The sequence below is a fragment of the Mycetomoellerius zeteki genome, unplaced genomic scaffold (genome assembly GCF_001594055.1).
Source record: "Mycetomoellerius zeteki isolate Tzet28-1 unplaced genomic scaffold, Tzet1.0 scaffold135, whole genome shotgun sequence".
Taxonomy (NCBI): Eukaryota; Metazoa; Arthropoda; class Insecta; order Hymenoptera; family Formicidae; genus Mycetomoellerius; species Mycetomoellerius zeteki.
The window spans coordinates 1,556,686-1,574,469 of NW_017256287.1; the positions used below are offsets into that span (position 1 = coordinate 1,556,686).

Consider the following 17,784-nt stretch of genomic DNA (forward strand, 5'->3'; position numbering starts at 1 on the left):
TAAGCTTTTGTGTGTTTAAATTTAAAAATGAAACTTCATAACGATAATTGGCTGTAAGATTGACTAGCAGGTAAGAAGCTACTGATGATAATAAATCTGTTAGAAGTCCGAATCGCACAAACAACAAAAAATTATATACTGAATTCTGCAGGAAGAAGTCCGCGCTTTTTTGTAGAGGAATAATAAATAATGGTAAGTATCAAACTCCAATTATCAATTAAAATGATCAAGATTGTTTCTTTAGTCTCAAATGAATTCAAAATAAATTAAAATTTCATAGATTTTCTGAATTCAGCATGTAAATATTAACTTTCTTGAATAATATCATCGGATATGGACTTTTTCGATCTTAAATCTTTTTTGAATCTTGGATATTGTAATTCATGAATTAATCTAGTTGCTTTGAATCCTAGACTCTGATACTTTTATATTTCTCGTATCATAGGTAAGTCTAACTCTTATATTTGTTGCAAAGTAACTACCTCAGTACTCGGATTCTTTAAATTCTAGGTTTTCGAGATTCTAAATTATTTAGCACTCGCCTATCTAGCGTCTCACATTCCAAGAATTTTTGAAACTTTCTAGTTCACACGTCCTAATTCCTTTCATTCCAACTACTGCAGTAGCTGCAACATCCGCAGATTTTTTCTTAGTCAGTATCTCAAATGTTCTTTACACACTACTGGTAATAATTCCTCGACTCTTCACTTCACAATTTTCATCTGATCCACCATCTCCAATATTTCGTGCTCCATGCTGACTATCGGCTAGCTAATTTAGCCTTCCCTTTTATTCCCTTTCATTTCCAGTTTACTTGTTTGATTGACGCTAATGATCGTGCTACTAATTAGTAGGTTGGATATATATTTCCTTCATAATATCTGCTAAGTAAAATCAAGAATGAAACTTATGATTGATTTCACAATTATTAATTTATCCTTATCTTAATACATTTAGGCATATCTTTACTATCCTTTTTTTCGTTTAATTCTGAGCTAAAATAGAATTTTAATCATCTAACGCGTTTTAAAAAAATTTCCAAAAAATTCAAAAATGTACAATAAATTTCTACTACATTCTCTATTTTTTCCTCTCTCTCTCTCTCTCTCTCTCTCTCTCTCTCTCTCTCTCTCTCTACACACACACACATATATATATATATATTGTTCTTCTTCTTCTTCTTACACTTATATCCAGAATCAAGAAAATCTAAAAAAATCAAGTTTTAAATAAAATCTAAAATTCGCAATCTTTTTCGTTCTTTGTTTCTTTTAAATTGTGTTCCACCTTTCGGTAAACTTCAGCTCTTTGTCTTACTCTCTTACTCGATCTCTTATGCTCTTATTCTTTTACTCTTTTGTTTACCCACTAGATATGTTACCACATAGTTTATCTGAAGATGGAACAACCGGCCCTTAATATTGTATCTCCGATATTTGATTCTAGATCTACTTCAGCTTTCTTATTCATCTCATCTTCTCCCTCCCTCCCTCCCTCCCTCTCTCTCTCTCTTTTTCTCTCTTTCCTTTCTCTTCTCATTTCTTCATTCCTAATTCATTACCATTCATTTGCAATCTTCTTCATAATCGCGTAGGCACTTTGCGCTATTTTTTTTACAAAATCTAACTAAACGACAGGATCACCATCTTCAAGCGGTTGATACTCCATGGCAGCTCCCGCCATCTGGTCGTGGTCCAGGTTCATCCTCTCTGATGTCCTGCGCGTTAGAGAGGGTTTTCACATCTCGATGCCGCTTCTACCCCCGCGGTAGCAGCGAGAAAGCCGCCGGCGCGACCGGCGCGCGTTATTGATTTGACAGGAATGACGGGAGGCGGAATGGCGCAGGAATCGATAAGAGAAGGTGGTGGTCCAAGCTGCTGGTGATGCGCTGCGCGGGGGTGCGCAAGAAAGAGAGGCTGATGGTACAACGAGGGTGCCAGAGCGAGCAAGCGAGCGAGCGTGCGAGCCGCGGCGGACTGTGTAGGGTTGGTAGCGAGCAGGTAGAGGGAGTGATGAGGAGAAGAACGAGGGCTAGCGGGAGCCGCAGCGAGGAGGAGGACCAGAAGAGAGAGGGAGCGGAGAATATTTTCATACTCCAGACTCCCGGCGTAGGTAGAAGATGGCAGCCGAGGCGTGATTCGGTCCGGGCAGTTTCCTCTCTTCTGGCCGCGCGCGCGCGAGAGTAGTAGGGCCGCAATCCGCTCCGGGTTTGAGAAGTCGCCGGAAAGTAGTGTGCTCTCCCTTCGTGGTCGATCTCAGCTCCTCGTCGTCGATCGACGGTGCACGAAAACTCCGAAGAAAGCCGCCGGGAGATGATTTAAAGAGAGATAGAGAACGAGCAGAGAGAGAGAGAGAGAGGGAGGGAGGGAGAGAGAGGCAGATAGAGAGAGAGAGAGAGAGAAAGAGATTGACTGACTGATACTAAAAGAAAGATAAAAGATTAAAGAGAGGGAAAGACAGAAAGAGAAGGAAGGAGAAAGATCCGCTCCGCTTCGCTCATCTACATTCCGCTCGCGCGACGTGTCCGATTCGCTGTTTTTCTGTCGTTTTTTTTTCGTCGCTGCACATACAGCTACCCGCTACGAGCGCGCTATTCGTATATCTCAAAGATTGGTATACGTTCGATAGCGTATTATCATCGAGGAGAATCGACTCGTGATCCGCTCTGATCCGCTCCACTACGCTCCGTTCCGCTCGACTCCGCGTGCCGCGTCTAATGATCAAGGAGGTGGTAGACGTCAGTGATTATGCGCGTAGTAATGAATAATCCTGTAAAGCCCGTCGGGATCGCAGTAGCCGCCATCGTCGCAGTGTTTCACGAGCGTCATGTAATATGGAATTAAACAATGTTGTTAAGACGTAAACATGTTCTGGCTACACTGTGGACTCTTTGTTCTCGTGATTGCCGTACGTGGATTTATTAGCAGCTTAGCCGACACCACATCCAAGCGAGGTAATGTCTGCCTGCCTTACCTGCCTGCCTTAAATTTATCTTGCCTGCCCACTTGCCTGTCCAGATTATTGGTAGCTGAGCGTATTGATGGCTGGAGCTTAATCGAACCGAGTGTAATCGATTCGATATTTTAGAGGGTGCAGAAGGATGATAATCTGTCGAAAGAAATTCAAATCGGTCCGAATTCTTTATCAAGCTATTCTGTCTGCAGGAAAGCGTTTATTTCAATCAGTTTCGAATAAAAAAGTGACTTAAAAGTTTCGCGAATAATTTAACGTAAAATAACTCGAAATTTTTTATCGGACTAAGTGGACGCTAAGGTCCTCTACACGAATGGCTGCGTGAATGAATGGGTGTAAAGCGCTGATCGTTACGGAGGTATTGCACCTGCTTGCGCACCTTGCTTGCCACCCTGTCCGCTTAATAGTCCTAAGGAGATAAGATTCAAGGAAGGAGAAATGGATTTAAGACGTTTAAAGATCTGATGAAGATCTAAAGTTTTCTAATTGTAGTTTTATGTGAATAACTGTAATGTAGTTTGCTTTATATAAAAGGAATCTCTAATCCAGCAAATTATTTAACGCGAACTCTATGTAACTTATCGAGTAATCATGTCTGTTTAGTGAACTGGAATAATTTCACTAGAATAATTTCTAATGTGGAGGAATAATGGTTTCGTTCATAATTAGAGCGCGAATTATTCACCGAGTAATCACGTCTGGATAGCTAGGTGCAATCATGGCAAGCAGTATATTTGGCTATAATTCTAAAGAGAGTTTATTATCATTTTAGGATATTTAACTGAATAGCTTTTGGTATATTTAAATTCTTGAATTTACAAGAATTGAAAGATTTTACAAGTTTTAGATTATTTTCATTTCATCGATTAATAATTTTTTAAACTTTTGATATCTAGGATTTCAAGTTTCTTGGATCTCAAGTCATTTTGATCTTTGATTCATTGAATTATAGATTTCTCAAATGGAAGACCGTGATTTCATTTTCAGCGTCAAAGAACCTATAATGTCGGGTTTGCGGGTCAGGAGATCTCAGGATTTAAGGATTCCAGGAAATCTAGAATTCAAATAATCTAATCTAATCTCTGGAAATTAGATAAATTTATAGTAAAGGAAATCCGGAGTTTGCCAACCTCAGAATTCAAGGAGTCGAGAAATTTATAATTTATCTTAAAAATAAAAATATCTAACGGGAAAAGGGAATTGAAGATTTAGGATCTTAATTTAAAGAGGAATTTAATATTCAATAAAATTGAAATGTATAATTTATTACATAATTTACAGGATAAAAAATTTTAATGTAATAAGATAAATATTTTGAAAAATATGGAAGATACAGAAAAATGTTTCAAACGAAAGTTTTATAGCTTGATAAGATGCAGGGATAAAATTCATTTTCTAAAAAAAATCAATTTTTCAAGATCATATAAAGGTTATTGTCATTTTTTAAAATGAAATTATATGATTTTTTTTACACAACGTAATTCGTCTGCATTAGTATCAAGGTAGAGATATCGAAAAATCAATAATTTTCGAGTTATTTTATACTTTATTCTAGCACAAATTAACGTAAAATACTAAATATCTCGTAAACTATTAATTTTTTTATATACTTTAATACTTTTATGAATTTGATGTAAAGAAAACATATAATTGCTTAAAAAAAAATATGTGTTTGCGTATTGCAAAAAATACATAATTTTTTAAATAAGCAACTATGTGTTTTCTTTATATCAGTTGATTCATTTTACTATTCTGTGCATAAATATTAAAGTATAATACTAATTGTATCTCATTAAGCCGTACAACTTTTGTCCGAAATGTTTTTATTATATGTATCTTCTATAGGTTTCGAAATATCTGTCCCATTAGGTTTGATATTTTTCCCTATACAATATATGTCATATTTATAAAATACTAAATTTGTTCTGTATATATGTCATATTTATAAAATTCTGAATTTTTCCTTTATATATGCATATATGATATGTCATATTATAAAATTCTAACATGTAATGAAATTTAGAAATTCAAAAAGCTTGAGAGAACCTTATTTTAAAATTTAACGAACCGAGTCTTCGTTGTTGCCAAGGCACTGCAGAGTTCGCAAATTCTTTGCATCCTTGAACAAGGATGAGCACCTTATCAGGGTGCAACCCTTGACTCTTTAAATTATTTATTTAAATTTTTATACGCTCGACTTTTCGAATTTTGAAAACTTTATGATTTGTATTATTTGGATCCTCGAATTTTCACATTCTCAATTTTCTGCACGCTTGAATTTTTATTTTTGTATATTTGAACTTTAGCATCCTCCATCTTCTTGGATCTATAAGTCTCAACATCTTCGAGCCTTGCAATATCTTCAAGTCTTAATCCAGTGGATTTTATGATAGCATTAACATTCTTATATTTTGAGAATTTACGTTGCTTATTACGTTTCTTTCTTCATATCCTGTAATCTTCTCATTGATTAAAACATATCTTCGTAGCTCGTGGCCCATCCTTTGTTCGTTACAATGATAATCAATCTTATATTTTTATCACGCATGATATACCCTTCTTTTACACATATATTTACACATATAATTACACATATACTTTTTTATACTAATGTGACTAGCATAAAACAAAATGTAATTTAATATAAATCGTATAATGATCTTTTTACGTTGAAATAAGTATAAATTTATTGGTTATCTACTTGGAATATATCTGAATATGTACAATTTTATAAAAGATTACTCAATGTTAACCTCTTATAAAATTTAGTACATATACAAGCATCAAAAATATCTGCGATACATTTGTTGCCTTGTTATGCTTTACAAAAAGAACAGTATTTTGTTAATGCCACTAATTCGCACAATACAAAAACTGCTAACCGCGCACATGACATTCCTCATAAGTATTGCATACTCGCGTGTTTTGTTAGTTGGTGGTAAATGCGAATATAGATCAGCGGAACGACCAATGCTTATGACTATACGTATGCGGTACACACCGCGAATTTTCCCAAAACAGCCGCGCGACGCCGCGCCGGTCGTCGGAACGCGCGTAATCGTTACGTACATTTCCGCCGGGCTTCAAATCCCGTTGCTGCATTATTCATAATGTTATCGCGCGGAATTACTCCACGCCCGCTTGCGCTCGTCCGCTCGCTTTGCATACCGTTAGACGCCGCGCCGCTCGTCGCTGCGTAAAACCGCGAGCACGCGAATGTACGTTTTGCACATGCATCATCGCAGCTTATCGCGCCGTCAATTTCAAGCGACGACAACGACAGCGAAGATGATGCATGTATATTGCATCGTAACACTTAATACGAATATTCTTATCACGCAATATTAAAAGTTCTTAATTTCATTAAATTTAAGTTTTTCTTTAAATGGTTTTAATATCTTTAGAAATAGAATTTTTAAAAAAATAGCAGTTTCTTCGAATAGTACATGAAGATTATACAGTTAAGATAGAATGATTTAATTACTTGTGTTATATCTATAAAATATGTTACCGACTCCGTTGCTACTTAGCTAACTATATTTATCCGTGTAAGATTGCTAAAGCTCGTGCTGTATCAGTATAACAGTCATAAAATATTTATAAGCTTCTTACAAGCTAGTTTCGAAAATATACAAGTTGGCGTAAAGTACCAATAAATATTTTAATGACAGTTTTAACGTCCTAGCTCTCGTGTGAAGAAGAGTAGAGAAACTGAGAAAAATAACATCTCTTTCAATTACCCTCCTGGATGTTTTTAACTATCAAAATTGAAAAAAAATATAGCAACATAGAAATTATAAACAGAAATAACACAATTTTACTTTTAAGTCAATTTCGAGAAAACTTTACTTCCATAAATAAAAATTTTTATTTATGGGTTTTAGTTACAAAGTCACTTAACGCGAAAACTGCACAAATTGTGTAGCAGGATGGCGTCTAATCAAATTTTCGTTAAAGCGAAATCGATATCAGATACTGTTTGGAAGAGCCATAAATGCGACACACTTTTAGAAAGATACGCATTTATATTTACAAGATATTTCCATAATTGTAAAATATATTCAAGCCTCAGCTACCCCGATGAAAAATTCATTTCAAACATAAATATAGTTGCATGTTACATGATATTTATTAGTAGCTGTGAAAAATATCTTTGAAATTTATAAGTGATATCATTCCCTAGTGTTTTTTACGCCAATATTTTGCCAATATTTTGCAAAAACATTAAATATGTGAATAAATAATTATGAAGATAATAATCAAAAATTCAAAAATTTCCGAATAAATGTCTTTCATTAATAATCATTTTTAGAAAACAATTCTTTTCATTCTGACAATTTTAAACATATTCCCATATGTTATAAGATTACGTCAAGATCTGTCTCGAGTGTAGAAAATGACATCGGCTATAATGAAAGGGTTGCGTAGCGGACGAATATTTTGTTTACCCATTGTACATGAAATCAATCAATCTGTATCCTACAATTAATCAAAGACATAGGACTGAAAGACGGCTCGTCGACGTTCTCTCGAGTAGGACCCACAAGATTGAAATGGCAGCGTGCCAGTTCTAATTTATTGGCTTTTAATACGTGAACCCGCGGTCGATTTTGCAATTCAATGAAATAGAACGGTAGATCTTCGAAAAATCGAAATGATGTGCATAGATTTAATACGAAATTTATCACCGCTTGAGATGAGAAGATTTAAGATGCCAAATCAAATTTATTAATCAAATTCAGAAAATTGTTTGTACGCGCAGATGATATTTTCAAATAAGTAAACATTTCTTTTTTTTTACAGTCGTACTATACAACAACAATATGTTTAGTATAATGTTGATAAGTACTAAACAATTGCGGAAAATGAGCTACTATAGTGAATGATTGCACGGTAAAGACGTAGTCTCTGGATGAGTGGTTACCTATTCATTCGAGCATTCATATGGCTGCATACCTACTCGTTTAACCACTCATCTAGTGAGTACATCTTCACTATACCATTATCCACGATTTTCGCTTCCCTGCATTTTACAGCCTTAATGTTTCTCGCCCAATAATGTAACATATAATATAATTTAGTTATATATCTATCTTTTTTAAAATAAATAGGTATTCTCTAATATTCTTTCGATTATATAAGATTTATCGAACGAAAATTTAATTATCAATTTTAATGTGACATTTCCTCGATTTAAAAAAAAGATTGTCTAAATTTAGTGAGTCAAACTTTATATCAGAAATCAATTTTCTTAAAGATCGGATGTCTTTAAACTACAAGATTTTTCCTTTTAAAGACGGTCCTCCTTTAAAAAAACGGTCAACTTGAAATTGATGAAAGAATCTGTAGATAAAAAGTGGTTTGGTAGGTCTGGGTCAACCATGTATTTTCATAAAATGGCTTCCACCGAAATAAGAGTAAGAAAAAAAAAGTCGATTTCTCTTACAGTAGATTTAGGAGGATTTGTTTCCTAAATTTCTCTTTCACCCTACCTCTAGCATTATAGGTGACAGACGAAAAGAGATTAAGTAAAATCACGCAAATAGAGTTAGTATGTCAGCAAAGTCACAAATCGATTATTATCGATTTGGATTATTATCGATCAACGTTACATTTTAACGGCGGTATGACAAAAATCGTATTTACACGCGTGTACACGAGCGTGAGAAAAGACGATCGATTTCATGTATAATATATATATATATATACGTAAGCGCGTGTCCTTCTGTTCGTCGTTCATGTACGTACATATCTGGCGATCGATCCCTCGCGATGTCGTAGGGCGGCGATCAACAGGAAATCGCGAAATAACGAGGCAGTCGACTGCAGAGCGCCTGCAGTGTACATTGACGTATGCGTTGGCAGTGATGACGTAATGAGGGTGGAAACGCGAGAGGGTGAGAGGGAGGAGCGGGAGGGAGTCAGGCGGGGGAAGGGAACCTTATGCGATTATCGAGTGACGGAAGAACGATGGATTCACTAACCCCTGAAATGTTGATGATGTGGGTCAATCTGATCCAGTTCTCTCTACCCTTAAATGTAAATTGTATATCGGTTATTTTATTCGAGCGAGTTTGCCGACATCGATCTAGGACATCTTCGGGTGGTGGAAACGTGTCAGACATCTTGAATAAAACGGGTCGGATGCATCAACCCATCGTCGATTATCAATGAACGACCGGGAGATGACCTACCCTGTGTTCAGTGAATTTTATCACGCTTCACGAATTTCGCGCGAGTTTCGTGTATTCCGTTTGAATTCTGTCTTCCACGCGAATTTGACGTTTTCTGTCGAATCGGAAACATGGTCACGTAGTGATAAAAATTCAGGAAGGATAGCAGAGAGCCGGTAGCGCAGGACGCGGGGTAAAATTAAATTTCTCGGCGAAAAGAGGCCGAGTCACCTCACCCGGTGGTGAGATAAAAAGGCAAGATCTTCAATTTTAACATGATCTTTGAAAGTAGCAACGAAAAACGAGCGGTAGTGCTACATACGAGACGGTATACACTTTTATGCATCTGCATCTTTTTATCTCTCTTCACCAAACTGCATTATTAGATTTGCGCTATATTTGCCTGACCGTTTAATTTATGCAAATCTGGAAGAAATAAAATTTGACATTTCAAACGAGGAGGAATCTAAAGATTTTGAGAAAGCTGTTCACGTCAAAAGAAAAACGGGATATCAATTCGTTCCGCAGCTGTGTTACATTCACTCTCTCTTCGGCGAGACGTGTCATGTCATATTGGTTGCTCGTGTGCAAACAATATCATGATAGAGCAAGGCCAGCAAACTTCCGGATCATTTTTCCCACGTGTTCTTCGAGACATCAATGTCTCGACAACACTATTAATGTTTGAAAAATTCTGCTCGAGTTCACTATCCGCTTTTCTAGTTGATGCACCCTCTACAATTCCATTCGTATTAAATTCATGTGTTATCTCTGCATTGTTAAATAATCGGATTATAGCATTTTTAATTCTATATGTCAGATTCAACATGCGATACAATTATACAATTTAATATAATACGTCGATTTTTATAAAAATGTTCAGGTTAAAGATTAAACATTTTATATTAATTGTTTATAAAAATAATAACCAATAATACTAACTAAAGAACTATCAATAATGTTAATAACAAATGTAACATACAATACCATTTAATTTATCTTTTTATAATGCAAAATATAAAGATGTATTTTCGAAAAGAACTGTCGCAAGCAATTTAAGTAGAAAACGCCTTAATAGTCGAACAAAATGAATTTTCTTTCAAACATAGAAATTGAAGTTCTTTCATTAGTCGAAGATAAATTTTACTATTCTATTTTTATTCACCATAGCAAAGGTATTCGTTTAAATTCCGGATAATAGTTCTGAATTTTTGAATTGGTACGTCCCGGATCATAGCCTCGGATCGAAGTTGCCGGGCTCGTGGCAGGTCATTTTTCCTGGATGTCCTCTTAAATCGTCTTCGACGCCTGAGAAATTCTGTCCAGACCTAGCTGCCGTTTTTCCGGCTGACTCACCCACAACCTCTCGCCAGTCTCGTCCATTTTCCTTTTTCGGGAATGACCGTCATCATTCTCTATCTCGATACCGGACGAATAATGTGGGAACCGGCAAACAGCAGCGACAGAACGTTAGACAAGAAATAAATATGACGTCGCGGAAGGTTTGCGATGGCAGAAATATCTACTTTATTAAATTGCGATGATATATAAACTTTTAAACCAACGTCGGTGATGGTATAACAGAAGGAATTCGTTATATACCATATTGTTAGCTTTGCATTTTGGATCCGAGATTTTCCGGGATTGTAAAAAATTCGATAGTCTACAAATTCATATGTATGGTTATTAAAATTCGGAAACTTGTAAAACTTATGTGCAAAAAATGCAAGGTCGAAAGATATGAGGATCTTACACCGTAAGTTTGTCAATCAAAGAATTCGGCTGTTGAATTGTATCCTGAGACAACGCGACAGAGGATCGAGATGTCGAAGAGAAGAGCGGCCAGGACGAGTGCAAAGCGTGGTATTTGTTTTAGAATTCCTACGCTTTACCGATGTTCAAAGTGGCAAAGCGTTTGAAATCTGAAACGAATGCGCGCAAATCTTCATCCCAGCCAGACAGGGGAGCCATAACCGTGGAGAAGATGCGTGATCCTGGACGTTCAAGGCCATCGTGTGAGGGAAAAATATGAGACACTTAGGCATAATTAATCTTTATTTCCGGGATTACGCATCGCGCGTTAGCGCATCATTTTTATTCTGCACTATAATATTTCGTTGGGAAGAATGTGATTTTACGTAGAAATACCATATGTGAGGGAATGAAAATATTGACCCATGTTGTTTGTTGAAAGGTTTTTACCGCGCTTGAATTTCATGCAGAGATTTTTAATTGTATCAAATAACTTATTTACAGATACTAATGTTTATTTAAAAAAAAACTGTTGCGCTCTCTCTTTCTCCACACACACACACACACACACAAACACGCGCGCGTGTATTTATGTACAAAACTAATTCTCCTGACAGTATTCACAATTTTTTTAAACTGTTGTCCGAATGTTAAAAATTATAATTCCACGCACGCATTACAGATTGTTTTACAATTAGTTTAAATATAAATATAAACTATCAATACCGTAATGTATGCATAAAATCAATTTATATTAGTACCCGGATGACAGTTAAAAGAAATCATCAGTATTATGATGCACTGTCCGGACAATTAATTTCGTGTGTATATGCAGGATGTCCCATCTTAAAGGATCCATTCAAATATCTCAGAAACACTGCGTTAAATCGAAAAATGTTTCAGACAAAAGTTTTGTGTCTTTGAGGGGAACATAAGATGGTGAACTTGTCAAACCAATTTTTTAAATGGAAACCTTCATTTTTCACTACAAATTCTTATAGCTTACCTCGAGAGCTTTCCATAACACTATCATTAAGTTCATTTTTATTAAGTACTTTTCGAGTTATAAGGTTTGCAAGTTACAGCACCGCCGGCATTAGCATTACCCAAGTCCGACCGACGGCTAAAACCTCTTGAATGTTGTTCAGGATCACGACCTGAATAACATTTGTCAAGATCAAGATCATTAGAGGTTGTTTCTCTTATTTTCATTTTTGCAAAAATTCATTTCTACGTAAATGGGTATAATGCTAATGCCGACTGTACTGTAACTTTCGAGCCTTATAACTCGAAAAGTACTCAATGAAAAAATATTTTATTATAGTGTTTTGAAAAGCTCTCGAGGTAAGCTACAAGAATATGTAATGAAAAATGGGGGTTCCGTTTATAAAATTTAAAGTGACCTTTCCCTAATTTTGACAACGCCACCCAAGGTCAAACCAATGGTACCATCTTATGTCCCCCTCGAAGTCACAAAACTTTTGTCTGAAATATTTTTCGATTTAACGCAGTGTTTCTGAGATATTTGAATGGATCCTTTAAAATGGGACATCCTTATTTATTCATGTTTTTATAAGAAGTACCATAAAATGTAAAAACAATTAGAGTTCATTTTTTGTTGAGCTTAAAATCAATTTTGTTCTTATGCAAAAGTAAATTTACATTTTATTTTCCAAGATGTTTTTAAACAAACTATTTATTGAGATATTTATAATATTGTAAACTAAGAAATATAATATCCGGTGAAATTTTTTCTCTACAAGAGATTTTAAATTGATCAAAGCGTTCGTAGACGAAAGAAATGGCAGTATTTCCGAGATGTCGTATACACTAGTATTTGTTCAACCTACAGCCTGGGATTCGCCAATCTTCCATAAATGTAGGAAATAAACAGTTGCGACAAACACGGAAAAGAGAGACAAATTTCGAGAGGAAAGACGGTCTCAAAGCGAATGTCTGCTCGTGTTTGATTGCATATTTATTCGATTTTAGATCTTTTTCGCATACGACGAGATGTTGACGGGACAAATCGAAAATCAAAATTTGAAATGAAAGAAATTGGTGCGACAGGAAGAAGTTTACGCTGCAAATACAGATTTATGCGCTTTTGCTTTAATTCACTTTTCACATTAACGTTATTTAATCACATAATATACATTTCTATCAATTTAGAAAATGGATTAAAAGTACAATAAAGTGTCTTTATCATCGCTTCTTTGTTTAATTTAGGTTCTTAACTTTCTTCTTGTAAAAGAAGAAAGTGTGAAGAATTTTTTTGATTCTTTTCTTAAATTTTGAAATTTTATAATAATACAATCATATAAAAATTAATATAAAAATTTTAACATTTAAAAAGTCGGTGAATGAAAATCCCAATAGTATTGAATAATTTCCTAACTCTCAGATCTTTAGATTTTTGTAAATCTTCAAGTTCTTGGATTTGTGAGGAATCTCAAGAATTAAGATACAAAAAGGAGTAAATAAAAGTAGGCAAAGCGGTCGAGGAGTTGTGTTTTAACCGACCTACCATTCACACAGCACTTTCCTCACTCTCCTCCACCTTCTCCACTTCTCCCTCGCCTTCTCGCCCTTCACACGGCTTCTCATCCCATCGAAAAACGTTTCCATGCTGGTCTTCGGAATAAATAGTTTGCACAGAAAAAGGATTTCTCTACGCTGGCAATTTATCTCAAATGTACGCGGCTCCATTAAGCGGAGACGCAACCCTTTGAACCTTAGGTAGAGTGAGATACTGCGGATTTGGGATTGCGCGTGGATTTAAGACCGTAATCACGGGATTTCGGGACAAGCAAAGCGCGACGACAAAACCGCCGATAACTCCGAAGAAAATTGCTTTGCGTGTGATCGAGAATTTCGATTTCTATTACAATAGTTTTAAATTGATACGTTATTATCATTACTTTGTCTTTAAAATAATATCAATCTTTTATTAAATTTATATAAATTGTCACATTATTGAGATATATTTAAGAACTAAAAGTAATTGTAGTTGTTTATGATAATATAAATTACAATTAAGTTTACTCTGTTAGAAATTTGGGTAAATATGTTGAATAGGGGAGGCAGCTCAGATGACCTTGACATATGTTGGGAAGGTCATAACCCTGAGTGGTCTCCACCAAATTTTAGCCGTCGCTCGTCATTCATTAAAAAGTTATTAACAAAAAAAGTTTGAAAAATGATGTCTGTTTTCTATTATAGTAGAAAAGAGACATCATTTTTCAAACTATTTTAAATATATAAAATGGAAATTTTCTGCTTTAAAATATATTTTACAACTTTCCACGCGCAGCGACTCTCACCCCACCTTCCCCCCTGCAAAGGAGCACACGACTTTCCATGCGAAGCGAGTTCCATCCCATCTCGCCAAGTTGCTTTGCATGGAAAGTCGTGCGCCTCTAAATAGGAGGAGAGGTGGGATGGGAGTCGCTTCGGGTGAAAGTCGTGCGCCCCAAAGCAGGGAGGGAGGTGGGATAGGAGTCGCTTCGGATGAAAGTCGTACGCCCCTAAGCAGGGGGGAGGTGGAGTGGGAATTGTTTTGCGTGGGAAGTTGTAAAATATACTTTAAAGCCGAAAATTTTTGTTTCATTTAGTAGAAAAGAGACATTATTTTTCAAACTTCTTTTGTTAATAACTTTTTAATGAATGATGAGCGACGACTAAAATCTGATGGAGGTCATGACCTTGACATATGTCAAGGTCAAGGTCATCGGAGCTGCCTTCCCTATTCGGCGTATTAGCCGAAATTTATACAGTTTGACTGAACCCAATCAGTTATATCTAGTATTACTGATTTCTCTTTATAATGCAAAAATATTGCGTAGCAACTGAGCAATATTAAAGCAGTTTTACTGTGCAATATGTGGGTCAATTCTTTGCAAGAAATTTTGTATCAATATTAAAAAAATAATTGTCCATTTTTTTACCAGTTAAGTCTGTTAAGTTATGCAGTGCTTACGTGTAATTTAATAGTGTAATTATTCGCTCTGTAAACTGTAAAGTATTACTTATTTTTATGTTGCTTGTAAAGTTATATAAGTTAAAAATGTGTGAAAGTCGTGAGCGCGTACAAAAATATGAACAAAGAAAGAAAAACTTGAAGAATTTATAGTTTGTAGCATTTAATTCTGTTACAAAAATTTTAAGAGAAATTAGAGAATAAGGAATGACAATGCCCAGCAATTTCTGATTAAAATCTATTGCTTATACCTTATTCCTTGTTACTATTGCTTGTACTTTTCATTGTGTTTAAACACTCCTTAGACAATGTGCGAAAGCAATAGCGATAGAAATAACACAGGAATAACCTATCTATTGCTATTCCCTTGCATTACGCAAGGGGCGTTATTCGTGTATATAATTTACATTACACAGTTTTTTTTATCTATTTATTGTCCTTCTATTGCTCAGTAACTGAATTCAGATTTTGTACTTCTTTACTGTGCAGTAACTGCGAGAAAAATATTACATCTTGATTGTTATCCTGAACAGTTTTGCTCATTGCTGTTACTAGACAAAAGTCAGTGCAACTGTCCAATAACCAATCAAAAATTATATTAAATTTCTACTAGGGTAGTTATATACATATATGTATATGTATGTGTGTGTATGTGTGTGTGTTTCAATTATACATAAATTACACATGCAGATCATAAATCTGAGAGAGATATAATAAAAATTATATTTTTTAAAGTCTTCTTTTGTGTGTGTGTGTGTGTGTGTGTGTGTGTATGTGTGTGTGTGTGTGTGTGTATGTGCGCGTGTGAATCAAGGCTATAAAATTTATAATTTCTTCAGTCTATGAATTCTTCGATAAGATCTTTAAAACTTTTTGAATCTTTAAACTCGCTTCTTTTTTAAGCTAAGGATCATGAAATTGTTAAAAGATCGTACGAGTGTTCTAAATTCTCGGACACGTCTGTCTTACAAATGAAACGAGTCTTTCGCGGAAATGGTTTACGCGACTGTGAAAAGAAATCAATATGAGCTAACGCAAAGAGTCTTGGTTACGAGAAGAAAGAATCGACAGCTACCGTTTTCTGTGGCAATAAAGTTAAGAGACCTTAAAATAAAGGGGCAGTCTAAGTTCAAGACGTTCGTCAGTAATATAGTCTTAAGTAATATAGTCCTTGTACAAACTAAATTCGACAGAAGAGTAAGCTTTCAACCTAGAAAGTTTATCTTCCGACAACGAGTTGCAAAGAAATTTAGAAGCTCAGAAACACGTACGTCGTGAATTAATTGACTCCAATTCTTTAAATCTGCATTTTTAATCTTTTAAAACCTGCAGCTCTCTTCATACATACTCACATTTATTTATTAACAACAATTTTATTAAATTCCCAACTTAGATAGGTATTTCAAAGATATTCGATACTTTAAAATGTAATTAATTTTGTATTAAATTATTTTAGATTTATGAGAAAATTTTAACAAATGAAAGACTTTTTTACTACATGATCGGGCTTTAGATTTTTATGGAGAAATAGATTTTTTTATTCTTTCTATTTATTATTTATATTTGTGGATGGATGGAATTATTACATTCATTAAACTTCTTCTATATGGATTTCATCTTTGACCCTTCGTTTGAACCTTAGAACCTTAATCTAGATGTAGGACTGTAACTTCCGGTACAGTGCCGTTAGGCACAGCGAAGGAGGGAGAGAGAAGGAGAGAGAGACACCGAGATAGATAGGAAAACGGAGAGAATGAGAAGGAAGGGTAAAAGGAAAGGGACAGAGGGAAAAGTAATCAATCTTTGAGAGGCAGATGAGTGCGGGAACCTAAAATATAGGACAACACAAATTTAGTCTGGCTGCCGGTCCACGTCCACGTGTCGACGTGAATGCGCAACCGCCCGGGTTTGTAATCGATATTGCCGACAAGGCACCACGCCCTGCACCTGCGAGATGTGCCGGGATATGCAATGCCACCGAACCGAACCTAGTCGAACCTTGCCTAGGACTCTCTCTCTCTCTCCCTCTCTCTCTCCCCCCTCCCTCCTTTTCTCTCTTTCATGGCACCCTTTTGCACTACCTTCTCCAGTCACTTCGAAACTTAGACGATCTCAAGCTCCTTTGAAGCTTGATTCTTCGAGTCCTAGATAAACCGATTGTTCAATCTCATATACCTATGCGACAGCTTAGTATCTCCTCGAATCTAGACAAATCTTCCCTGGAAATCTTTTCTAATTATTTTTTATACATTTTTTTCTATTATATAAATAAGAGATCATTCCTATTTATTTTTATATATATTATTCAAAACTTTAGTCCTTCATAAAGATTTTGTAAAGCTTCAATGCTATTTTTTCTCTAAATATAATTTAATTATCTTATTTCAGGTAACTATTAAATTTTTTTATTACAACATTGGTTGCAATCTAGTTATATAATCAGAATTCTTATATAGCATACTTCTGATTTAGAGGATTTCATGATTTTTCTTTTGAAGTCTAATTCTTTTGAGTTTCAGATAAATCGTCATTTGATCGATTGTTTAATTCCATATGTGGCAACACGATGCTTATACCTTGAATCTAGCCAACTGCTAAGGTTTCCTTGGGGACCCTTATCATGCGCTTATCTTTCTTCTCAAGTATTACTCGAAACACATTTTTCCAAAATTTTTTAAGTTCTCGAGTATTCAATTCTAAATAATTAGATAACTAAATCATTACATCCTTCATATTAGACTGAATAAAATCTATCCGAATTTTGTACAAGTTCATATCTTTAGATGCATCTATGTTCTTACGTAAACGATGCCTTCGAACTTAGACGATGTCAGAACCCTTCGAGTTCTAAATAACTTAATTATGAAGCTTGTCGGGCAATCGAACTTTCTTCATCTTTGACGCTCT

General features: G+C 35.3%; 1 protein-coding gene across 17 annotated transcripts in view; it reads left to right on the forward strand.

Annotated features, from left to right (window-relative positions):
* Positions 1-2,438: 2,438 nt before the first annotated feature.
* Positions 2,439-17,784, forward strand: part of mmd (disintegrin and metalloproteinase domain-containing protein mind-meld) — a 46,019-nt gene continuing 30,673 nt past the window's right edge. For 16 of the 17 annotated variants that reach the window (XM_018462161.1, XM_018462156.1, XM_018462159.1 and 13 more), the window contains exon 1: positions 2,439-2,953. In XM_018462161.1, the coding sequence (XP_018317663.1) occupies positions 2,866-2,953 (88 nt within the window). In that variant the 5' untranslated portion in view covers positions 2,439-2,865. The remainder of the gene's footprint in view (positions 2,954-17,784) is intronic. The other variant, XM_018462160.1, reaches the window with a different exon arrangement.